Source organism: Aythya marila, assembly GCF_965140915.1.
Source record: "Aythya marila genome assembly, chromosome: 25".
NCBI classification, from domain to species: domain Eukaryota; kingdom Metazoa; phylum Chordata; class Aves; order Anseriformes; family Anatidae; genus Aythya; species Aythya marila.
Window position 1 is genome coordinate 3,377,097 of NC_139066.1, and position 25,800 is coordinate 3,402,896.

Below are 25,800 nucleotides of genomic sequence, written 5' to 3' on the forward strand. Positions count from 1 at the left end.
TTTTTTTTTTTTTATCATTCTTAAAGAAAAAACACAATGCCAGCAGTCCACCCCTCTTGGGCAGCCCTGCAATAACAAACCAGTGTGCCTCTGCAGTGGAAGAAAAAAAAATTCCGGTAAGAGCTTGCGTCCTATTCAGTGTTAACAATTACGAATTAGGAGCATGTTTTTAAATTGTGCGTGGCAGCATTTACAGAATTCACTTAAGCAGGTGTGGGAGGCCAGGAGAGCTTTTCATTACTAACTCTGTCATATGGCAGTAGCGTGTACTTCTCCTTGTAGTGGAAATAATCCTTAAATTCAGAGGGAAGCAGAGAACGGAGAAGCAGTAATGATGAAAAGGAAACAAGTATTTCAATTTCTGATTCAAAAGAAGGTCACTGAAGTTCACAGTTGCATAAAGCAGTCTGTTGGGTAATGAACTAATGCTGGTCTTAATCTTCACATGATTCAGACTGCGTATGAATACAGGATGAGGATCCTGATGAAAGTGAGTCAAACTGAAGTTGGTTCAAGTACAGTGAAGGGGATTATCTGAAAGGGCTGGCTTTAGTGAAACTGTAATAAATCTTGCCTCTGTGAAAGAGGAAACAGCCATTTACAGGTGTCTGAATGCAGCCAGCATCCTTCGTGGGGAGGCTTGGCTGGAGTTACCCATCCTATGTCACATGAAGAGGGGAATGAAGCTCATCCTTATTTGAGTATGGGGATGTAAAATCCATTTTACAAATGAAATACTTTTCCCAAGGTAATAAGTGGCAGGGTCAATACTTTAGAATTTCTCTCTCGTGTTGCTAGAAGCTTTTTTTTCTTTTTTGAGAAAACTATTGCATTGACTTTCTGGTAGAAAGAAAGGACAGAGTAATGTAGCTCTGGCACTGTATGCTGCGTATCATGTAAATGAAATACTTCAGTGCAGAATTAACAGTTTCAGTCCAGAACTGTTTGTCCACTACTGTCTTAAAGAATTAAATCAAGTTCCTCATAATTAGATTGGAGTTAACATGAGAAGTTGTTGATACTGGTAAAATCACTCTTTCCAGTTATATGCTTGTTACAGACATAAGCTTGCTGGAGCAGGCTTTAAAGTTCATGTCTGTCTCTTCCTTGTGCTTTGGCTGCTCATAATCTACTTGTTCAGCTGGGATCTGGGATTTCTTTGAATGTCTGGACAAATCCATAGATGGAGCAGTACAGAACCCTTTCCAAATCATTCTGAAATGTAAATTCAGTGAAGTCTTAAATCACAATCTGTAATCAGTCTTTATGATACCACATCACAGAGCTGGAACACTAAAGCCCCAAACTTGGATTTGTTTTCTTACTCTTCTCTTAGGACAGTTTATGTGAGTCACTTTGAAAAGCAGTTTGTATAGGAGATAAGTTTGCTGTACTTTCAAAGGAAATGAGAAGTGCTATAGTTTAACTCTTCTAAGTTCTCCCTGAAACACTAAGATGACTTTGAATTCCTTGAAACAGACAGTGTCTGATCCTTTTGGAAAAATTATCAGGAGGTAAATGCCAAATTATGTCAGTACCCATGATCGCTTTTCCCCTTTCTTTTTGTTACAAATTACAAATTTGAAATTACAAACTAATTTCAAATTAGTTTGAAAGGGTACAGCAGAGTTGAGAAGATATTTTTTTTTCAGGTAACAGCAAGTTGAAGAACAATTTCTGCAAAGCCCTGAAGATTATTTTTTTTTTTTAGTTCTTTCTAGTTAAAATAATGAAACCTAAAATGTCTAAACCCAGAATTCATCTTGGGGTCAGAAACTTAATCTATACAACTACTGTCACATAATTTCATCCAATTGGTCCTATTTAACTCACTTAGACTGGATTACCTAGAATTGTATAGAAAAAAAAACCTAGAGCCTTCCTTCCCAGAAAATCATAATATTAAGAGCTCATTCCTCTATCCATCAGTATCCATCTGTTTCATCAATAGTTAGCTGGTGGACCTCTTTTATAGCTTGTTATTCTTACGCTGTTTGTTGCATTTTTCTTTTACTGTTCTGTTAAAATGATTTCTCTATAATGTGCTTTGTTTTGGTGTCTTTCTAGGGTAAATTCCTTTTCTTCCCACATCTAAGAAACTGTCTTTGGTAAAGCTGATGCGTAAATTACCCACCTGCAGATTATTGTTGCTGTGATTGGGAAGCTCAATTCGGATCAATTATGTACCTACAGTAGTGCTGCAGGAATACCGTGTACTCGCAGTGATTGCATGGGTCCCTTTGAACTGCATTCTTGACCACTAGGCCTGCCAGATATTTCCTCTAGCTAAAGAGCATTTCCTGGCCACATTTTTTTTGAAGTTCCTAGATGTATGATTGCCTATTGTCTAAGGCTTTCACAGATGGCTTAATCTACTCCAATCACATAAATTGTGCAGCAGAAATTATGGAGGCTTATCAGAGCAGATTTTTCCCTTTTATTTTTATCTTTGTGACCTAAATTGGGATTTGAACTTTGATCTCCAGAGTTGAAAGTTCAGCATGTTGACTCTTCCGTGTCATCCAGCATCTTCTGAGTTTACAGGGAAATGCACAGGTTGTGCAGGCAGGGCTATTAACCATCTGCCAGATATGGATGATAACCCTGTGCACTTTCAAAGGTGACATAATAGTTAACTTGTTTTTATTCTCATAGTTTGAGTTTCAGGGACTGATTTTTTTTGCAAAAGCAGAGACTTTGTCTGTGTCTGAAGAGTGAAAAATGTGGTGTGTTCTCTGTGTGCCTCTTTTCTACCATGAAGAAATGCTTTGAGGATTCATAAAATCAGCTTCAGTTCCCATGAATATGCAGTTGGACACCATTTCAGGCTTCTGCCATGCAATATTAAAGATGGATTAATTTTCTTTATAATTAAATGTGTCCTCTGTTTAAATGGCAATTAATACATTTAAATTAAATAAAATAAATTAACTATTTAATACAGATTACAACTTAGTTTTTACCCCCTTTCCTTCTCTTTCTCCCTTAGCAATTTCTCCATTCCACATGGTGCTGTGCTCACATGCCACCCTCTTAATTGTCTACAGTTGACTTTCTCCATGGAAGCTGACGCCCTCAGATTTGTTGTGTTCTGGTTAGCCTTTTAGGAGTTGGTGCCTCCTGCAGTCACAGAATCACCTGCTTTGTGTTTGGGCCTTAAAATCCTTATGTGCTCCATTCATTTGCTTTATTCTGTGTATGTCAGAGTTCTCATTGTGAACTAAGTTTTTGTTCTTTTTTATGCAGAATGATGTAAGGATAAAGTTTGAATATCATGGAGAAAGGCGGTGAGTCTGTCTTCGCTACTTTAATATTTTGCCTAGCAGAATACTTTAGTCAGGTTAAATATCTTGTTGGCTTCACTCTCCTTGATGCTGAGTGAAAAACACACACAGTAGTGAGAAATGTTGTCATTAAAGACAGATTATACACAACTTATTTTTTTAGAAAATAACTTTCCTCTTATTTATTTCCATAATATCTATTTGTAAGTGAATTGCGGTAATATTAAGTAAGCTTCCAGCCTGTCTTTTTATCTCAGATATGTTTCACTTTTGTTTCATTTAACTAAAACCAAATGAAGCTAATCAAACTAGCTTCATTCTTCTCTAGTTTGTCACTTCCTGATGACCTATCACTATTGCTGTCCTGCTGTGACTGAACAACATACACAGCAAGGGAAGGTGTTTCATTGGTCTCTGTTTCCTTGTTATTTCCTCTGATGCATGGTATTGAGATGTTTTCTTAAAAAAAAAAAAAAAAAAAAACACAACTGAATGGACATTTTTTGTTCGCAATGTTGTGTCCAGCGGGTAAAATTTAGTCAGGTCTTTCATTCCCTGCTCTTCTGCATATATGAGTTTTTCTTGCTGAAAGAAAATTTCTCACACGAGTAAATTTTACTCGTTTTGTAAATCTTGTGACTTTGTGTATGCAGAAGGTCATTACTGAGGTTTAAGACCACCTTACACATACTCTTAAGATACTAGTGCATCATATAATCCCTTCATTTTTCTTGTCAGAGGAGCTCAGGTGTGATTAGTACACACTTTCTCTGTCACAAGTTGATTTTGCACTGTTCATGCTCATTGTTAAAGGATCACTAACTGTTGCTTTTCAGAGGAAGTTATTGGTATGTTCTTTGGCACTTTGGGCTCCTGTTTTGTTTGTTGCAGGAGGTTATAAAATACACCTTAATTTTGGAGAACCTGACAACCTGCATCGGTTGATTACACACATTGTTGATGTGCCAGTCAAACATTCACAGAGGTCTTGTAAAAATGCATCTTGTGCTTATGCATGCACCAAAAAGGGTTTAGAGATAAGGATGTATCTAGTTTAGTAAATCAAGTTAAACCTTGACTGCTCATAGCGTCTGGATATAAAATAATAAAGCAATCAACGCATTGTTAATTATGGCTTAAAGCTTTCCCCTGTTGTTCATAGTTCATTTTTCACATCGAGGCCTCAATTTAAGATTATTTTAATGAACATTCTCCTGATGCTCTGTGTTTGGTCCAGTTTGGACCATGATGCTGGAGCTGGTTATAGCTCAGTGTATTGGAGCAGCCAACAGAGTGCAAATGCTGTACCAGTGGGAGCTCCTGGAAGCTGTAACGGTTGCCTCGAACTTTCAAAAGCTGGTCTCAAAAAGGCCCTAAATTGTCTCATATTTGAGAGGACCTCTCGATACCGTCATAGCTGGTCAGAGGCCATGTGAATGTACAGGAAGGCTCCAGGCTTGCTTGCAGCCTCTTTGAGGGTCCTCTTGGGCCTCCACTGAGGTCGAAAAGGGATCATGATGTTATTTATGTTCCAGTTTCCTTTTTCTGAAGAAATCAATTGGATTGTAAGCATGAATTTGTACGCTACTCCTTACAGGCATCCTATAGAAATCCTTTGGTTCCTTCCATTGCAGGCAGTATATTTTCAACATGAAGCAGTTCATGATTTGATGGTAAAACACAAATTTAATAAAACATCTTTATATGTTTGATAGTACCTCAGTACATGTTATGTACAGAGATCCTAACGGCCTGTTACTAGCAAAGGTTATCGACTGGGCTGCTTAAACTCTTCCTCAAGTGTTGTCCTTTGTCGAATGTAGGTATTTTTGTTAAAATAGGAAAACAATTTTTGTTGATAAAGCAAACCGTAAAGAATAACTTAATTTTTTCCTCAAAAAATTGAACAGTAACATTCGCCTAAGTCCTGTATGGTGAATTTTATGACTAAAAAAACGATTTTGGACACTCTGCTCTGTCAGAGTCATTGTGGGGACTGTGACAGAGCCGCTGTGCAAGGTGTCACAGCTTGTCGCGATAGCGTGTCATGACAAGGCACCTCGGAAGCGAACTCCTGTCACCACAGTCCCGTCACCTTCTGTGTCTCCTGCCTGAGTGCATTTAGGATGGCACAGAGCTCGGGGAGAAGGAAGGTTTTCCTGAAGTAACATTAAAATGAAAAGGTTGATTGTGTGTTAGTCTAATTATGCAGTTACGCTTGCCTGAATTCCCCATTCCCAGAGCGGTATGCAGTTACAGACAGCGAGCTCGCCCCGAGAATGTAAGTGTGTGTGCTGGGTTTCAGAGGAGCTGCCAGAGCTGACCACAAATATTTAAGGTGGTGAGGCAGGAATGGGCTCCTTAAACCATGCAGTCCATGATTTTGTGTTAGAAGAGTGCATGGAGTTTTTTACACTAATAGAATTTGTGGCACCTGAGAACAGCTCTGCTTTTCAATGCCGTGAGCACAGAATGGAAGCCTTCATAAGGGGCTTCAGTTCAGCTGAGAGCTAAATTACATTTCTACGGTGCCAGAGTGCTATAATTTCATGGACGGCTTTCTTAGTAATATGTAGAAAATGTTATTGTGGGCTGTGTTTTTAACAAGGACAATTATTTCTAAATTGCTGAACGTTGTAGGTCTGGTAGCGAGATGAACCCTTCCTGGGAAGTGGCTGAGGAAGCCAACTAACACTAGAACTATTTAAAACAAAGGCTGCATGTAGAGAAAGGACACTGAGTGTTGGCAAAGCGTGCTGGATGGACTTTCTGGAAGTTGGGCCTTCTGTCCTGAGGTCAGGTTCAGCACAAAGCTGTGTGATTGCCCCCAGGGATTCAGGGTTTCACCAAGCTGCGAGCAAGATGGATCTCGAGCATCCGTGGTCCGTTCAGGTAGTCTGTGCTCTTCTTGATGGCAGAGTTGCCAAGCAGTGCCATGTTTATATAAATAACCACATTTTTTGTGCCAATATTTCAGCTCAGCAGAGCTGAAATTGCAATCTCAGAGCTTTCTGATAGCTCCCCGCACGGCAGTGCCACATCCCTAGAGCTGTTGGACCTGCAGTCAGGAGGCAGCCTGGTCTTGTGGCCTGTGGCAGCAGATGGCGAGGAGTCTGCTTGCAGGAGCCCGAAGGCAGGAGCAACCACCTAAATGGATTTCTGGGCGGTCAGCATCCTTGGTTCACTAAAATAAGGTCTGACGAGTTGTAAGCTATAGTTTACATTTGAGTCCTCCAGTTCTTGACCCAGCACATTTTACTGGCTGATTATTCTTCCGAGAGAGGCAAAATCGTCTTTTTCCATGGCCGTCAAGGTAGCAACTTTCTGAGTACTTGGCAACTTCCTGCAGGAGAACGTTCCAGCAAAATAAACAGTTTTAGGTGCTTTGCTGGAACTTCGTTTTACTGCTATGCCTAAAGCATTATCGCTTCTATCCTCATGGAGGCAAAATGGTAATAAATACCTAACAAAGAAATCTATACTGCGCTTTTCTTAAAAGCATGCCTGTGCTGTGGTGTGCACCAGGGTTCCCCTAGGACAGTTGTACCTGTTGCCATTTCAGCTTTCTTGAGGCCATTGATGTGTTATTGGCCTAGGACGCTCTGCCACTCAGCTGGCAAGGAAACGGCTGGATGTCAGGACAAGGATTTTAGTGGGCCACAAAGTCTGGGCTCACAGATAGCGATCAGAAAAAATTATATCTCTGTGTATTTTAATTGTCAGTCCGTTGGTGGATATGCCCAGAGTTGCATTACATGTAAGCACACAAGAATAATACTTACATGTATTTTATTTAAATCTGTCTCTTTTACTAAAGTAGGGAGGACACATGAGATTATGATGAGATTGAGATTGATCTGCTGTATATAAATATTTTGAATTACTATAAGTCAGATGTTGTTACAGCTGAAGCAGTATTTAAGTTTTGATATATTACACCTCTGTAATTAAAAGAGAGAGAGAAAAACCAAAATTAAAAGAAAAAAAGCCACGAGTGACCAACAGTTGCACGTGAGTTAGGTTTGTCTTCAACTCCTGAGGAAAAGCTGCTGCTTGTTGGGTTCGAGGTAGAACTACAGAAACAGGGTGGTGAGTCTGTGTTTCGGGTGTTTGGAGTTTGACTTGAATTTGCAGAGGGCAAATGTGGAGCTCATGTCCCCGATCACCTTTGGGATTGAGGGCTTTGAGGTTCCTTTGTGTCTGCCTGCCGATACCTTCCTTCAGGAGTCCAGGCCTAACTTGCTGTGGGAAAGTTTGCTGAAACCTTTCAGTTGGAACACATTTTGGAAAATATTAAGAACTGAGTTTTTTTGTTCAGATATCAGAGTATTTAAACCAAAATGCCTTTTTGTTCTTTGGGCCTTTTGCTGCATAAATCTCACTAAATGTATTTGTGTGTGTCTAGTGCCTGAGGCGGTATTCTTTAAGCCAACATACATAGTAGATTTGTGTCCTCTTATGTGGAAGAAATTTATTCAGTAAAGGATACTTTTCTATCCAGGAGCAAGGGCATTCTATTTGAAGTCTTCAGCTGAATAATTCTGAGGTTGCATTTTGCATTTTGGTGAACCAATTTGCAAATGCACCAGAGATTAACAATTCCTTGCTAAAATAAATAATATTAATTCAAGCTTAAAAAGATAATTACCGATTTGAGGATGAAAGTAAAACATTTGTGTTCTGTTTCTGTTTTTTAATGATTCAACCATCTAATTTGATTGCATTATCAGGTATATGTCTGAATTCAATAAGTAATTTTCTTGTTGTTTTTCCAGAATTATCCCATTTGTCCGTCCTGTGCGCTATGAAGATGTGCAACAGAAAGTGAAAACAGCCTTTGGCCAGCCCCTGGACCTCCACTACATGAACAATGAGGTACAGAGCATTCTTATCAGTGTCCAAAAAAATGCAACAATCTCTCTAGATGATGCCTCCTTTTTCCATCCCAAATTGTGTGCCTTTAAATTTAATTTTTAATTTTTCCCTCTAATATGGACCCATGATTGAATCTCTCTGCTCCAGAGGAAGATGTGCTGATACAGACAGAACATGACACTGATGTCTGTATTGTAGACATCATCATCTTGCGTCTTCCTACTGGTGTTATTTGGGAGACTTTCTTGGGGAAGTAAAAGCAAGTTAATTGAAGTATTTTGGCTATTGAAACCAACTATCACAGGCCAGTAGATACGCAGTCTGCAGACTACAGGCAGTCCCCACATCATTTCTTTAGCTGTCCAGGAACAGATTTAGAAGTGTCTAGTTTGCCATCCAGGCATTTGTAACACATTTACTTCTTGCTGGCTGTGACCCTTCTGCACATTGCTCAGCTCGCAGGCAAACAACATGAGTGAGGGTACAGGGAATGCTATCGAGTGGTTGTGAGGGATTATGGGCACCGTAGTTGATAAAAGAAAGTGACCTGGGGAGTATGCATTTGTCTCTGAGGAACTGGGTAGTCTGTGTTAACAATTTAAGTATTTTTTGGCTTTCTCCTGGCTTTTCCTGTTTTTTTGTTGTTGTTTGTTTGTTTTGTTGTTGTAGTGTTGCCTTTGTGTTGTTAGAGACTGCATTCCTATGAAAGAGATGTAAAACCCCATTCACCAGTAGAAGTCAAACAAAATGAAAGTATTTCTTCAGTGTTAATAACATCCACGTATCTAGATGTGAATTGGCTGTGGAATAGAAGGTGTCTGAGGGTAATTTAATGGGGTTTTACCAGCAAGTTTTTAAAATCTTATTTGATTCCCTCTTTCAGAGCGTAAATCTTCCCTGTGTTCATCTCTTAGCTGAAACCTAGTTTTTGTTTGATTGTTAGGTCTGGATTCATAAATATTCAGAGACAATGTTCTCATCAGGGAGTCAGCCTGTCTCTGACTTGTTCTTAGCAAGCAATGAATTCAGGTAGCAATTAGTATTTTGTGGATGTTGCCTTAGGGAAATTTGCATGAGGTCAACCACTTTTCTGATGGTATGGAAGGAAAGCTCTGTATAAAAGGACAGTAAGACAATATTGTGATGAAAACTTGTGGCATAATTGAGCAATCAGAATCCTATTCTATATTCTGATCTTACTTTTATTTTTTACGTCTTGTTTAAATTCCTGTTGCAGAAGTAGACTCTTTTTTCTGTTCTTTCTAATGATTCTTTTATGTTCTGTATTTTGCAGCTATCGATTCCTCTGAAAAACCAAGATGACCTGGATAAAGCAGTAGATCTCTTAGACCGAAGCTCTAATGTGAAAAGCCTTAGAATATTACTGCTGTCTCCAGACAGAAACCATGTACGTAACAACTTCTGTGACTGCAGCAAAATGTAGTCGTAATGGTGATTTTATCCAAGCATAATAGGAATTAGTAAGATTTTTCTGCTTCAGAGACACACATGAATATGTTTATTCTCTTTGTTTTGGCTTTACCTATGGGGGAGTTTGTTTTGTTGTTCTTTTTTTTTTTTCTTTTTCTTTTTTTTCTGGCTGCAGCAGGTGTTTAGGGACTAAACTATTGAAAAGATGTTTTCAAGCTGTAATTATGAAGGATGTTTTATGTGGAGTACCCAATGACTGTATGCAGAAAACTCTTGATGAGTTTGATTCATAGAGAGCTTTTTTAAGTTTCAATTAGTAGCACAGTGTCAAAACTGCACGTAATTATCTTGTCTTTAAGAAAGCACAAGTTGTTCTTGAAGACAAGCTATTAGCAATTTTTTTTTTTTTTCTGGATGAAACGCCTCAGGATATACCTGATGCTTTTCCAGTTCTGTGGCTTAACTGCTTTGAATCCAGTCTTGCTGTGTAGGAACTGAGTTGCTTTTAGCTGATAATACACACCTAAGATGAATTTGACTGTCTCGGTTCACTGTCCATCATAAGGGGCTGTGGCAGTCAGTGACTATCAGAGCAGTTTGCACTTTTCATCAGAAAAGACTGTAACATAAGAAGTAAGTCAAATTCCCAAATATGCCTATTTTAGGCAGTGAATTGAAATATGAACTGAGGAGGGCATAAAATGTCCCAAGTTTCTTATACTGCTGGTCTGCACGTGAACTCTCTTCACTCAGGCTGTTAAACCAGTGCTTTTGGGGTGATTTTTTTTTTGGTGATTTTTTTTTCTTTTATTTTTAGAATAAAAGTCATCCAGCTTTTAAAGCCAAAGACCCCTGGTAGCTTAGATATCTGATTTGCAAATTACTAAATTTTCTTGAACAGCATGACACAAAAAGCTACCCTGTCTTGAAATCTCTGTTGATCGTAGCTTGTCAATCTTGAATGTTCATCCTTGTGCAAGTTCTGCAGGCTGTGAGCTCCAGCTCTTGGAATAATCACTCCTCTAATTCTTAGAGCTGTTAGGGGAATTAAATACACTTTGTACTATTTTTGAAATTGATGATCTATGCTAATAGACAAATAAACACCATCAGGTGTATTAACAGCAGCTTCTCAAACATGCCAAAAGCTGGAAGGGTACTGGGGGAACGATGATGTTCTTTGTCCTATGCCCTGTCCCTAAGCATTTGTTACTGGCCGCTCTGAAGACAATACTTGGCAAGAAGGCCTTTGGTCTGACCTAGTGTAGTCAGACTTTGTTCTGTGTGGTCAGGAAATGGTCTGGGAAAGGTGGCCTCTACTTTTGGTATTATCCAGTAAAACAATCGTCTTTTACAGCCCTCTTAATTCCAGTGTCTTGAGGCTACAAACCAGATGTTATATGATACTATCTAAACTTTACGTAAGCCCCCAAGACCTTCCTACAGTAAATACTCAAGTAAGTCTCATCCCTACACCAGCCAGTAGCCAGTACTGTGGTGGTGTCCTTTTATTAGCTGTTTTTTCCTCTTTTGCTCAAAGCAGAAACAAACAGCAAAGTCTTCAGTAAGTGCCACTGTTTCCCCCCTCTCCTCTGACTTCCTCTTCATCTCTTGAGTTGCCTGACAGGAGAGCCCTACATGTGATAAAGCAAAAGCCCACGAGCCTGAAGGAGGTTTCTTGGCTGCATGATCTCATCCCACTGAGGGAGCGGGAAGCATTATTTTTCCTGAAGTACAGGATGCAGATTTTGTTTTAGTTGTGCTCTTTTTCTGGGGATGGAAAGGTAATGCCGTGACTTTGGCACTAATATGTGTATAAAACAACTTTCCAGTGACTAGTACTGTGAGCCTGTCTTTGTTTTTATTAATTTCCTTATGCCTCTTACTGTGGCTCACTTGTGCTCTTTCTTATAGCAAGAAACTCGCTCCTGTCATCCTTTCTTTCTCTTCAGAAACTAATGGGAAGAACTGGTTAAGTTGAACACCTAGAGTACTAAAGGGAGACTGTCCACATAACTGGTGTGACCTTTGCATCTGTTATTCAGCTCCCATGAATGTATTCATGACGGAGTTTCTGCAGTTTAAACCAGGCTCCCTCCTTGCTTGGTGCAAAGGATTTTCCTTTTTAAATGACCAGCTGTTTGATGGTTTTACTTTTTGGATTCTACAGCCTCACACCTTGTTTGTCAGTCCTATTCAAGTAAAATTCAAAAGAGAGGATTCATTTCCTTGGGGTCTCTTTGGTTCTGTTTGTCTCAGTAAAATAAGTGCTTCAGAAACATTCAATTCTGTAACAGATGAGAGAAAGGGCATATCCTATCCTCTTGTAAAACTAGGTACTTTAGGACAATTGAAATCAAAAATCCCCTGGTCTTGAGCACCTGCTTGGTCATGCATAATATCTCATTTACTCGGGGGAGGTTGCCAATCCACAGTATTTCAAATATTCGGACCCTGCTGCAGCATCCTCACACAACTGGTGCCCAGGATCAGTATTCACAGCAAAGCTCAGTTCTATGGTAAAAGCCCACGTTACCTGTGCAGTCCTCAGGGAGTGTGCAGAGGGGTTTACTCCCTGGAGTTCCACAAGTGAGCACGTTAAAGAGTCTGGTTTCAGCATTTAAGCCTTGCAGTTTCTCTGAGAGAGCTCTGTGTAACTGTCACACAAGGAGGACAACAAATTTCCTGGGCAGCTTCTTACTGTAGTGAATTGCAAAACCACCCTGTGGTTTCTCTTTCTACAAAGCATACTCGAGTTACCCCTTCTGTCTTCCTCAGCAAATGCAGGAGAAGTCCTGTGGCACGTCTCCTTTCACTGCTCTTTCTGCTTTGAATGAAAGGAAGGCACTGTGGAAAAAGGATCTTTAATTCGATTACATCCATGTAAGTGCAGGGAAGGATGAGTGAAAGCAACGCAGGCAGCATTCATCTTGTAATCTCCCAAGTCTTTGTGCTTTCAAAGTCTAGGATTTATTTTTGCCTAGGCTGATCAGTCAGCTCTCTTAAAAAATGTGGGGAATCAAGTTGCTAGCTTTCTGAAAGAGTGCAAGATTCATAATTTACTGCTGCTGGCCAAAGTGGCTGGCAAAACTGCAGCTTCTTCCGTGGTCTGATATCAGAGGGTGATCTGAGCCCCTTTCCTGTTAGCTTCACAGGTAGCTGCTAAAGGAAGACAAACACTGAGACCGGTAAATCCTGCGTGTGATTTGAGGCTGGAGGGAAGCATGCTCTAGTTGTTTGACTCCTGTTCTACAGAATAATTGCAAAGCTTCCTCTTTTGCTGCCTTTATTGTTTGTGTTCTTTGAAGTAATAAGACATCAGGCTGTAGGGCTGGTTTTCAGCTACTTTCTTGCTACTAAACGTAATGTTTTTGAAACTGTGGCCAGATTGCTTGAGCTCCTCAGTCTCATTTTGTTCTATTTCACTTTCATTTTACCCAACAGACAAGTTCTTCACCCCATTCTGGACTGCCCAAACAAGTCAGGATTAAAACCTCCCAATCTGTGGGGGATGTGAACACACCCTATCAGCAGCCAGAACCCAGAAGTAGGCATCTGTCTGTCAGTGAGTATTTTTGCCACTTCTGCTTGTCTTTATTTTGTGAAAATTACCTTTTGGGCACTAGGATTTATGGTATAGTGTTTATGAAAGCCATGAGAAATTGAAAGGTTATTCTAGGACAAGGCTGTTCATTTTCAAAAGCTCTTAATATGTTTATAATAGAATGTTTCAAAGTTCCTTACTAAGTTGTTGAACAGCTGAGGAGCTGCTAAAAGGGATGTGTTAAAGCCAGATTCGTTGAGGTTAGAAGTTTGGAAAGCTTACGTGAGTCCATTAAGCTTTTTTATTTAGATTGGCAATTTCACTTCATGAAATCTAGATTTGATTTTTTATTTTTTTTTATGTTGAGTTTTGGAATTGGTGCTTGGTCCTGTAATCAAGCATTTTATGAGTATCACAGGAATTGCCACGGCGTATCTAACCGCTGCCCTACATACAGAGTTCCCTTACTTTCCACTCTCCTAATTACCTATGGGTAGAGCACAGGCAAATACGGTAGGTGAGTGGCACAGCTGCACAGAAAATAATTTTAAAAATTCAATGTAATATGTAACTTTGTCTCATTTCCTTTGTGTTTGTTAGCTTAGTGAATACATACTCAGTGAGAAGGTCCACGTAAGACTCCAGTAATGCAAATAATCTAAACCTGTACGTTGCCAAGTACTATCAATTCTCATAACTTCTAAAAGTTAGTGTGCAGAGTTTTAGAGAAAGAACTCACTGACTGTGTGTACATGTTGCAGAACGTATGATGTACCATAGTGCGTTGATTTACATCCACAAGCATGCATTTCATCTGCATGGTTTCTACCTGTGGTAGGTTTGGCTGAGTCGTCCCAGTTTCTCGTGATATCCCCCTGTATAACTGTAAAGTACTGTTGAAAGATGCTCAAAGCTGCTAAGATTTTTATATTAAAAAAATAAAAGTAAGTGTCTGAAGTTCCTTCAAAGATTTTTGGGTCAAAACAAAAAGCTCCGTGGTTTAGAATCTGTGTCCTCTGTGTGAAACCTCAGTGAGCTGTGAAAGAGCAGGAAGAAGGTGAAGGTGATAATAGGGATCTGCAGCCTGAGATGGTGTTCTGTGTAAATGACTTTTGCTTTAAAAGTGAGAAAAGCTGAAATTTGCAGGAAACAGAAGCAGAGGATAGTTGTGTTTGCTTTAACAACTATTTTAGGGCTTGTCAGGCCCAATGCTTCAGCTGACAGGTGCTGCAAATCACAAGGGCAGCACTAGGAGCTGGGAATGTCAGTGTTGTTCTGTTTCCAAGTTCTAAACCAGCTCTCTCTGTGGAAGAGGAGTGCTTCAGGTTCATTAAGTGTAAACTTGAGGCGTAATCTTAACCATATTTTGTTTAACAGTATTTGCAAAGCAATCCTGGTGTCAAATAACAAATCTGATTAAATTAGTACAGACAGTCCCATACTGGGGGCCCTAAACCAGAGTCAGATTCACACTGCTCTGACCAAAGTTAATTGGGAGAGGAAGCTCAGTAGAGAAGGACTTGAGAACTGGACCAGCAGTTCTCTAAATTAGACTAATTTAGCAAGTCTTCTGTATCTTTTCTGGAGTCTGCTGATCCCCTTTTACACAGTTTGCTTTTGTGAAGTAGCAAACAAGAACAAAGAAGTGCTATAAGCTGAAGTACGTCTGGGACTGGTACAGAAAGGGTTTACCCATCCATTCTAGTTTGAAGTTAACATGCATAAAAAGAGCAGCATTCCTTGGTCCTATAAGGCAAGCAGTGATATCCATGCTTGTCTGAACACCACGTTTCTTTTTTTTTTCAGACAGATTTGATGCCAAAAATATTTGATTTTTAAAAATCTTTCTCTTTTGTTGGCATTCGAAGGTATCCAAATCATGATGCCAAAGCTAACAGACTGTACCGCGTGTCTGTCATGGGGAAGCGGTACGGTACTAAGGGGCCCCTTCTGTAACCCTATTACACAGACTCTCTCCTCTTATCCTGGCTTATGAACATTTTCTGATTAGCCTGTCATCAATCATAAAGGCACTAGTTTTATTTTCTGAACATGTCAAAGTTTCAGGCTGCTACCTTATTAAGAGGTCCAGAAGGATTCCAGTTTTTCAGGAGGTCTGATAGTAAGTTGGCAATAGCTTAGCATTAAATCTGCTCCCTCTTCCTCCTCTTTTCCTATCTTTGATTTTGGAAAAAGAGCGTACCCTTGTTAGCTAGCATTCCAGGCACAGAAACTTCCCTGTTCATGACATGTCGTGAGATGGAAGTCGAAGGCAGAATAGAACAGAAGGTGTTTGCAGGAGATCCATCCGTGTAGTTCCTGTCTTCTGAAACAGCCATGCCTCGAGCCCGCTGTCACCAATTCAGAGGAAGTAAAGATAAGTTTTATTAAAAAAAAAAAAAAAAGAAAAAAAAAGAGAGAGAAAAAAAAGTTGCTAAGCATTCTGGCAGCACTTGTGTTTTTTCCACTCACTTCCTTTGGTACGCATTGATTTAGTGCCGACTTCCCTTTCCTGCCCAGCGCTGGTGGCCGGTCCACAATAGCGGCTGGGCTGCTGCCAGCAGGACTGGGGCTGCCTTCGGCCAGCCGTGGTGGCATTGTCTCGGAAAGAGTGAAAGTGTGCTCCCGTGACTCACTCGGTGCAGCCACAAAGCACACTCGCTTGTTTATCCCTGCTGCAGTTGGCTCGTGCCATCACGTGAGCTCCGCAGAGCTGCTTGGAAAATCAGGTAGTAGCTCAGCAGATTTTTGTGCATGCAGTCCACCTCCCCGCCGCCTGCTCTGAACCATGCCAGCAGAGGGTTTTTTTTCCGCTCCGCAGCCCTCTGAAAGGTGTACATGCTGGTTTTCGGCTAGCTTCTGCCAATGTTTGCCTTCACTCTTTATTACAATAATTTCTGTAGAAAATATTTTCCTTGGGAGAGGATTTGCTGATCTTCACCCATCTTTCGTAGCACCTGAGTACACACAGTTAATTAAAGACAGTGTTGTGAGGAGCACAGCTTGAGAGCTGATCTTAAAACGCTGTCTCTGACTTCATGGGTGACCTTGGGCAGATCGGCTGGACCACGGCATTTCTTGGAGCTCACGACTTAACGTGGTGGGAGCCGCAGGTGGATGGGTTACTGCAGAAAAGGGTTTTATTCCTTCCTGTTTCTCAAGTATCGTCTTTGAGATCAGCAAAGAAAAAGCAAATCCCAGGGGCTGAGCTTTTCTGAGAGGCACAACAGAAACTCCTTAGGCAGTACCATAACAGATGAGTAAAATGTTTTTCTCATTGTTTTCTTTTGGCCCCTAAACATACACGCTCTGACCATTTACCTGTCTCATAAATGAAAATTGCAGAATTGACCTCTGTGTGTTTTTGCCCATGCTAACTGTACAACTTCAATTTCACACAGCAGGACAAATTTTGGGGTCATTTACAAAGTTACTGGTCTTCCCATGGAGCACTTTAATTGCTCGGTATCGGTACGATCAGCTGATGATAGCTAGCAGGGATGGTGTTCTCACTCAAAGGAGATGACACTAACTGAGGCAAAGTTACAGCCAAGGCAGAAGATCGATTGCTCTGACCAGAGTTTTGTCTAGTGATTAGCAGTGTAGTGAAGTTTGTGCCCCTGTTAGAAAGCCAGGAAGTCCTGAAGTCCTCTGCCTTCCCCAGGATAATGAAGTTATGCTCAGAGGATTGAGCAGAAGAGGTGAGAGACAGGTGACATCCCCTTTAGGAGCTTTGCCAGCAATTTTCTTGTAGCAGCTTAAATGGAGCCACAGGAGCTCACTCACCAATTTGCTTTTTTACATCACACCTCCTGGTCCCACTCCAGACTGTAAGGCTTACTCCAGCATTGCTGTGATCAGAGAGATCTAACGTTAGAGGTGAATATTCAGGTTTTGTGTGCGTGCACGTGCTGTCTCATTTCAGTAAGCGTCAGTCTCAAAGATGTCCTTCTCTCTGGCTCAGGTTCCCAGAACACAGGCCGAAGTTCACCGCCCCCTGGGTACGTTCCAGAGAGGCAGCAGCGCATTGCTCGGCAGGGTTCCTACACCAGCATCAACAGCGAAGGCGAATTCATCCCGGAAACCAATGAACAATGTGTGAGTATGAACATCGGGGTAACAAAAAGGAAGCCCAGCAGTTAAGGAATTGCTGCTGCTGTCTGGGCCCTCTCTTTCACTCCAGAATAATCAGTAGTTGTAGCTGTGTTAGCAGCTACTGGTGTTGCCTTGTTCATTCAAGCCATGCTTCAAACCTCAGTGCCTTTGTTGGACTACCAGAAGCTGTTGCATTGGTTATTGGGCACGGTCTCTCCACCTCCGAATGAACCCTGCAGTTCTGGTGGCATTACACATGTATGCTCAGGTTTCCTATGGACCCTCTTGCATTTGAAACTGCGGTTTCCATTGAAAAAAGTAGGAAGTAAGGCCAAAGGGCAACCTGCAGGTGGGGACAGCAATGCAGTAGCACCAGCAAAGACTGTTTCTGAAATTACTTGTGCTCAAACCCAGCACGCTGGTCGATTTACTTTAATCGTCACAGCAAAGTCCTTCATCACCCAAAGCAAAGCCGTGGCTCAAATTCAGTATGTGCTTAACAGTTTATGTGGGAGTTGTAGGAAAAACATACGCTCCAAATAGCTTTAGACTCTCCTCTTCCTCTGGATATCCTCCAGGCGAGCAGTAGCGGACTCTGATTCTCTTGTGCAGCCTCTTTTAGGCATCAGACTGACGTTGCTGTGTGACTTCTTTTGTGTTGCAGATGCTGGACCCTTTAAGCAGTGCTGAGAACTCGGTGTCAGGAAGCTGTCAGTCCTTGGACAGGTCAGCAGACAGGTATAGGCTGGTAGGAACTTACGTGCTCAAATCAAAATACCAGTTGTACTTCTACAAAAGGCTATTTTCCATCTCAAATTTTCTTGGAGAGAACTAGGAATTTATTTCCTACCTATATCCCAATATATTTCTTAGAGAGAATTAACTGCATCTTAAGGCTGTTTTATTTTCTGGCAAAACCATACACCAACAACCTGGTGCTTCAGTAGCTCTGTGTTAGAAATACAAAGTTCTAAAGTCTGCCGTCTGCGTGGAGCCTGGGCTCAGAACATCTGGCTGCGGGGTATTTAAATCTTTTAGACAAGGCTCTACTTGTTCATTTGAAAAAAGAAAAAACAACAACCTATTCTAAGGTTACACAAATATATCATTACACCAGATTCCTGTGCCCTGCAAGATACTCTATTAATTCCTCAGGTAAATGGGGGGGGGGGGCTCTTCTTTTGGTGAAGTTAGTCACAGTCTGATGGTCTAGATCTTTCTCTTCCCTTCCTTTGCTGGTGGTGGTGCCCATCTCCTGCAGGTATTAGGATCAGTGCTGCCTTTGAACATCTAAAGTGTGCGTGAAAAAGGCTGAGAATTTTTAAGTGCTTCCCATGTAAAATCAATAATTCGAAATAACCTAAAAATCATAAACTGAAATGCCCCACTTAAGGTTATATACGGGCCCTCCTAGAAAGAATATTTTTTTTATAAAGACAAGTCCTTTTCTTAATTCAAGGAATCTAGAAGCTACAAAATTAATTTCTTCCCCATCAGGCTTTGATTTGGGGGAGAAGGAAAGGCGCACATGCCTTGGGGTGTCAATAGGCAACAACTGTAGGTCCTATTAACCTGAATAGCAACTATGGCTTCCCATATGGGCTTCACCTTGTTTCTAAGGTTCTTCTGAGCTGGTTCCTATAGGTAGTGTAAGCCTCTATGTTGACGTTGGGTTTTGTGTCCATCTGCTTCTTCCACACAGTTTGAGTCACAAAGAAGCAGTTAAATTAACCTCTCTGTGTGCACACATTTACATTTATTTATTTAGTTAGTTTGGGTTTTCTTACCTGTCCTTCTCTCCTCTTGTCCTTTGCTGGTGTGGGTATCATCTGGGGAAGCTGTTTTTCTCCTTGTACACTGGTTTAAAAATAAAAAAAGTGTAGGTAACACGGCTTTGGTACAGATTAAGTTTGTGTAATCTCTTTAGAGGTGTTAGAGGCCTTCTGCCAAGCAAGGAGCTGCATTTAGGCTTGCTTTGAGGAGTCCTGCTTATTGGGGAGAGCTGTGAGGTATCGTTGCTGTAAGCAATGTTTGTGGTTGGGCTCATCTGCTGCTGGTAGAGAGGAAAGGGAACAGAAGTTTTCAGGACAGGAACTCTTAAAACTCACAATGAACCTCTTAGGGCGGTGGTCCCCTTTCTCTCCTGCCCTGTGAGCAGTGTGCTACAAGCAGTGTCCTTTTTTGCTCTTCCTCTCAGCCTTGGATTTAACCTTCCATTTCACGTAGCTGCAGGAAGCATTAGGTTTCAAACCATGGGCTGGGGAACCACTGAATGAGTGACACAAACTGAACAGAAAGGATGCCTGCCCATGCTGGGAAACAGTCTGGGGCTAAGCCTGACTTCGTTTTAGCATGAAATTATTGTAGGGACACCAGCTTGAGAATCACTGTTACCGATGTGCAAATACATTAGCTTATATTTTAAAGTCCTTGTAGGTGTCTCTCCAGCTGCTAGCAAAACTTACTCTTGCCTTCTTTCTTTAATAGTCCTTCTTTTCGGAAGTCACGGATGTCAAGGGCACAAAGCTTTCCTGATAATAGACAGGAGTTCTCAGGTATGTCAGCGTCCAGTATAAAGAGTTCTTGATCCAGACATTTCTGCTGTTTGCTGGCTAGCCTCCGTGTTTGCTGGGATGATAAAAATAGAGGAACTGGGGATATGTTGATTGAAAAGTGCTGAAGTTATTTATTTCCTACATCTTCCTAAAAAAAAAAAAAAAAAAATCAAAAAAATCTGCTGTATCAGGAAAATTCTGTCCTTAGAAAACGTGTGCTTTTTGAAGGACCCTCACTTCTCTCTTGGCATCTACTTCCAGACCGCGAGAATCAGATTTATGACAAAGCCGGGAAAGGTGGAACCTACCCTCGGCGCTACAACGTCTCCATGCAGCACAAAGACTACAACGATGGTGAGTGGTGTTCACATCTTCGTTCCAGACTTAAAAAAGAAACTGAAGCATTGGCAACCTCCAGGGACCAGCAAAACTTTTCAGGAGTCTCTGAATACCCCGCTCCGTGCAGTTAGTGCCCGAGTTGCTGCTATTGTGCATGATGCTGCACATGATGCTTGTCCCTTTCCAAAGGGACACAATATTTCTTTGATTATTTTGTCCTTTCTGCATATATCCAGGCTGATCTGTGAGTGGTAAGGTTGAGCATTGGACATATTTATTCCTACCTGAAGGATTCATCATGCTTCACTAGTTCACAATGCAAACTTGGTGCTGTGTATTTTAAAACAAGATACCAGGGACACAGGCACAGCTCTGCTAGGCAGGCTTTAAGGAAATTAATTTCTCCAAGTTCCATAAGAGGCGCAAATTCTCGTAATCCTTGTGTGTGTTTTTCATTTGCAAGTCCAGGCACGTTATTTAGAAAGTCATTCTGTCTGTGTGGTTGTTAACAAGCTTTGGAGCTTGTGCGGTAGCTTGTAAACCAAATTTTGCTTTGGAAGGCAAGTTCTGTTTAGATCTTGATAGAAGCACAACAGCTCCGAGGACGTTACAAAGTGTTCTCTCCCCTCTGCCTTGGGAGTCATCCAAAGCTGTGCTGAACTCAACATCAGCCCTGCGCTGTTACATTTTTGCATATTGTCTGTTTGGTAGTAGGTTGTATTTCATGGGAAAAGAACACAACGTGTTTTTTCAGTCCCTTCTCTTCAGTGCTTAACTTCCAGCCGTTACCTCCCAGATGTAAGGATGTCATTCAGAAATTTTACCATTTTTCTCCAGGTCGGAGGACGTTTCCCCGGATACGGCGTCACCAAGGGAATCTTTTCACTTTGGTGCCTTCAAGTCGTTCCCTAAGCACTAACGGGGAGAACCTGGGCCTGGCATTGCAGTACCTGGACCCCCGGGGGCGCCTGCGGAGTGCTGACAGTGAAAATGCCCTCGCTGTGCAGGAGAGGAACATTCCCACTAAATGTAAGTGGTCACTTTGATGCTGGAGAAAGGCTTCCTGAGGTTACAAGCAGGCAGGGCTGTTAGAGATGAACTCCAGATCCAGTTTAGACTATAGCTTGATTTTTAACAAGCCATTCCAAACCACATAATCACGTGGCTGTGTTTTGCCACCAGTCTGTCTCACCAATGAGAGGTCCTTTCTTTCCCTCAGTTGAGCTGGTTTAGAAGCTGGTGATAATCTTTGGTCAAACAACAGTCCAGGAAGGCAAGTGCTGCTTGTAAAGCATTTTTAGATCTGTATAACCAGCTGTTTTCTACTGCCTCCTATTTTGGTAGTAAGGTTTAGCAAGCCATATTATAGTCCACAGTAACATGATCGTGTAAGAAAGATTTTAGGAGTTTGCTGGGCTTGAAAAAATTCAGTAGTTGTTAAGTAAAAATATGTAGGCTTGCATGTGAGATGGCTTTTCCTTTAGAAAGCGTTGGAAATTCAGCTAAGAAATTAAAAAAAAAAAAAAAAAAAGTTGATTGGATCTAGATGATGTACAGGATTCTTAAACCAGGCAGACAAGCTTATTTTCTTGATACATTAACATTTATACTCAGGCTTGTGGATTACAGTTATTTTACAGTTAAGGACTATTTATTTCACTTGCTCCTTAGTAGAAAGATGTACTTCTGTATTTATAACATCCCCGAGTTTTTTTTTTTTTGGGAACATTTTATTATTGTTTTAAAAAAGGGGAAAGAGAGCATCAATCATTAGTAATGAACTTCAGCGATCCCATACAGTAATTTAGGGATCAAAATAAAGACATTAAGCCAGCAGAGCAAGCAACACTAAAACACCGACTGGCAGTAAATCTGATTAAATTAGACATGGCAAAGCTAATCTCTGAGCTCTTCTGTATTTTCACACTGTCCAGATGGCTGGTTCCTGTCTGTGTTTTTACAATTTCTTGTTAGATGCAGCATAATTGGAAGCATCGCGCTGCATGTGTCTGGTAGTGTCCTTCTTAAAGTTTGAGTTAAAGCACTGCTCTCTGAGTAATGTGCTGTGGTGTTAAGTGCAATCTGGAAAACTGGGCTCAGGACTTTCTGGGTCAGGAGGCTGCCACTTGTACAGTGAGCTGGCCAGTACAGCAGAACAAAGAGAACTCGTAATTCCCTGCTGACGTAACCTCCTGCTGCTTTAGCTGGTTCTCATGTGTGTTTTTTAGAGTCTTAATTGTTCAGCAGGTGACGAAGATACCTTCACTGTTCTTAGGTTATGTTCCCTACCATACACATTTCTAGTAGGGAATTCTTCTGTTGTAGAGATAGCCTTGCAGTAAAATCCTTCATGCAGGAGAAGGAACCCCAAAATAACGAGTAGTTGGCAAAGAACTCAGAAATTGTGTCCTTCACATTGTCCCAGAAGCTTAGCAGTCATTCTTAGACAGGTGGGATTGATTTAGCAAGGCTGAACCAGCTCTTCTTCATCTGATGTGTGTAGTACATACATATCAAGGGTCGGAAGGTCCTGTTTAGTTGCTGCCCCATCTCTTAAGATCATGGTGTTGTAGAATCCACCCTGCTGGCAGAACGAAATTCCACCAGCCTCATTTAAAACTTGTCTATAGCGTATCTTTGTGAAATGTTGCACAGTTTCCCTCTGATGGGATGCTGTGGCCTGGGAGTCTGGATGGTTGAATTCTGTTCAGAGCTCTGCCACTAACTGATGCTCTGAGAGTCCCTTTCGTGTCTGTTTCTTCATCTGCAAAATACCTGCTTCGGTCTTGCTATGATGGGAATCGATCTTTGAGAAGCTCACCATTATCTATAAATAGCACAGCCAAAAAGGAGAATTTTTCTGCTGTTTTTTAGCTCCGAGTGCTCCAATAAACTGGCGACGAGGAAAACTGCTGGGCCAGGGTGCCTTTGGCCGTGTGTATTTGTGCTACGATGTGGACACGGGCAGAGAGCTCGCAGCTAAGCAGGTCCAGTTTGACCCAGAGAGTCCTGAAACGAGCAAGGTAATTGTTTTTGCAGCTACTAAACTTTGCCATGCAGACTTTGAGATCCTGTAATTTGCCTATATCTGTCTGCCCTCAAAAGCTGGTATCATTATTTAGTTTGTACTAGGGTTTCAAATCATGTGGAGAGGAATAGGAGTCATTTAAAAATTGCTTTTCCGTATTATTAACTTCAGTCTGAAACTAAAATCCATTTTCTGGCTTCATTTTTGGCTGTCTATTCGCAACTTTTTGGTTTGTTGCCAGGTTACTTGAGGAATACTAGACTGCCCTGTGTTCCTGGTTAGACACGGATGTGAGTGAAACTAGACCCCAAAAGAGCAGGACTTTTTTTTTTTTTTTAATTAAGAGAAGAAAAAAAACTTCACACACTTGCAAAACCCATTTTCTGGGCTTTTATGGCTTTCTGGGCCCTATATCAAGCGTATTAATTAATAGTTGCCTGTTTCCACTGCTGAATTCTCTTTGTCCTCAAGAAAGACTGAACTGTGGTGTGTAAATTAAGCAAGAACATGGTGTGACAACACAGTAGAGATTGTGGTGATGGGAAGGTGTACCTTGAAACTGTACAATAGCAAATGATTCCATCACAGTGAATGCAGATGGATTGACTGTGAGATTTTTGCTACTATTTGAACAAAGAACTGATTTCCCAATATTAAACAAATCCACTCTGAGCTGAAATAACTGATCCATGAAGATTTAATTATTCTGACTTTATGTGAAACGTTGATGCCAAGAGCAGGCCTAACTTGGTACGTTGTAAGTTGTACCATGTCTCTGCTGTAAATCAGACAGTAAAGCTGAGCCGAGGAAGATCAGGCTGGAACAGATTTTGGAGGCACTGAAACTCCAAACCTTGAACTATCAGTTGGCCCCATTGAGCTCCTTCCTCTGGTTCCATGCATCTCTGCAGCAGCCAGGTCTCTGCTCTCGGAGAGCTGTATCCTCTCCTAAAGTGAGAGGAGCAAATCTGGCAGCTTCCAGCAGCAGGGGAGGAGAGAGTTAAGTAGGACTAATTTGGGGGAAATCGTCATTCCTTTTTCCATAAGTCCTCGTGCTCCAGTGCCTTTGATGTTCAGCCTGTTTGTTCCCTGGATTCAGCAAGAAGCTGATACTTTTCCTGGACAACAAACATCTCCGATTCAGTCTGAAGCTGTTGGATAGCCTTTTTGCCTCTGCACTACGATACCCTGTTGTTTGTGGCAGACATAAAGCAGAGAATTAGTTTCACGTGCATAGCTGCAGATTCCTTGAAGTAAATAAGAGGAAACTTTCTAAGGTTGATCCAAGTAAAATCATCAACGTGAACCATAGCAGGACTACATGAGAAAAGAAGTCGGGAACTTTTAGCTCCTGTAATCTAGCTATCTAATGGACTGGGGTTCTTGCAGAAAGATTCCTGGCTATTCTGTAGCAATGTGTTCAGACCTTTTTCGTAATTAAAATTAAAGCTCACTGCCATCAACTTAGTGCTGAGGAGTAAGGCTGTTGCTGTATTGTGTGCAAATCTTTCCATCAACTTAGCTGGAGCTATTGAATAAATAGGTGACAGAATCAAGGCAACAGTGGTTTTTGTTTTGTTTGTTGTTTTTTTTTTTTTTTTTCTGGTACTAAACTCATATATGATACTTCTGTTCTATTTCTAACATCTGCACTGCTACTACCAACTACACAGGAAGGACTGACTTGAGGCATTGGTGAATGTTTGCCTTTCCCAAGAGCTAGTTGAGCCAATGCCATGGATTAGACTGCATCAGTGTAGTAGTGGTCTCATCCTGACAGTGATAAGGAAGGATTTATGAGGATGGAATATTCCTTGAAGCCAAAACTTTATTTTCTCCTTCAACATCCGTAGGAAGTGAGTGCCCTGGAGTGTGAAATTCAGCTGCTGAAGAACCTCCAGCACGAGCGTATTGTTCAGTATTACGGCTGCCTACGGGATCGGGCAGAGAAGACCTTGACCATCTTCATGGAGTACATGCCAGGGGTAAGAGCTGGAACAAATCGAGAGGGATGGTTTTGTTGATTTGTAGTAAGCTTTTGCTTCATCTGTGTAATCCATCAAACACTGGAACAGGCTTTCTAGTGAGGTGATTGATGCCCTTATGCCTGTCAGTGTTCAAGAGGCATTTGGATAATGCTCCTAATAATACACTTTATCTGTTGGTTAGCCCTAAAGTGGTCTGGCAGCTGAACTTGGTGATGTTTGTAGGTCCCTTCCAGCTGAAATATTGTATATTTCTATGTTGTGTCCTGTTAGGTATGTTCCCTTCTCATAAGGTGTTACAGTGCCACTGACTGCTTGCTTTTTATTCATGCCCAAATCACCTCTTTTGTTTTTTTTTTTCCTAACATGTCTTGTAGTTGAAATACGTTCTGTTCATTCATCACTAAAGCTAATTCTTTCCTTCAGTCTAAATTTGTTCTGCCAAAGTACTTGAAAGAACTTGGGCCAACTTGTAAATTGGGCTAACTGAATTAGCAGAGTCATACAGTGCAGCAAATTAGCTTAAAAATGACCCTGCAAAAAGGGAAACCTTTGACCCGGATCTGTCTGCTGAACTAGTTTATTGCTTGTGTCCACAGACAGTTGTATCAACACAGTGAGAGGATGGAGGAAGCGTGAAGAACCTTCTCAAGCTATTTCTGCT

The 25,800-nt window shown here is 41.2% G+C and overlaps 1 protein-coding gene across 2 annotated transcripts in view; it reads left to right on the forward strand.

The window, feature by feature from the left end:
- Positions 1-25,800, forward strand: part of MAP3K3 (mitogen-activated protein kinase kinase kinase 3) — a 42,112-nt gene that overhangs the window by 7,692 nt on the left and 8,620 nt on the right. Inside the window, exons 3-14 of one of the 2 annotated variants that reach the window (XM_082779208.1) lie at positions 27-116; positions 3,247-3,287; positions 8,060-8,159; positions 9,454-9,567; positions 13,035-13,155; positions 17,099-17,232; positions 17,894-17,967; positions 19,717-19,784; positions 20,046-20,138; positions 20,961-21,152; positions 22,998-23,146; positions 25,005-25,136. In XM_082779208.1, the coding sequence (XP_082635334.1) occupies positions 27-116; positions 3,247-3,287; positions 8,060-8,159; positions 9,454-9,567; positions 13,035-13,155; positions 17,099-17,232; positions 17,894-17,967; positions 19,717-19,784; positions 20,046-20,138; positions 20,961-21,152; positions 22,998-23,146; positions 25,005-25,136 (1,308 nt within the window). The remainder of the gene's footprint in view (positions 1-26; positions 117-3,246; positions 3,288-8,059; positions 8,160-9,453; positions 9,568-13,034; positions 13,156-17,098; positions 17,233-17,893; positions 17,968-19,716; positions 19,785-20,045; positions 20,139-20,960; positions 21,153-22,997; positions 23,147-25,004; positions 25,137-25,800) is intronic. The other variant, XM_082779209.1, reaches the window with a different exon arrangement.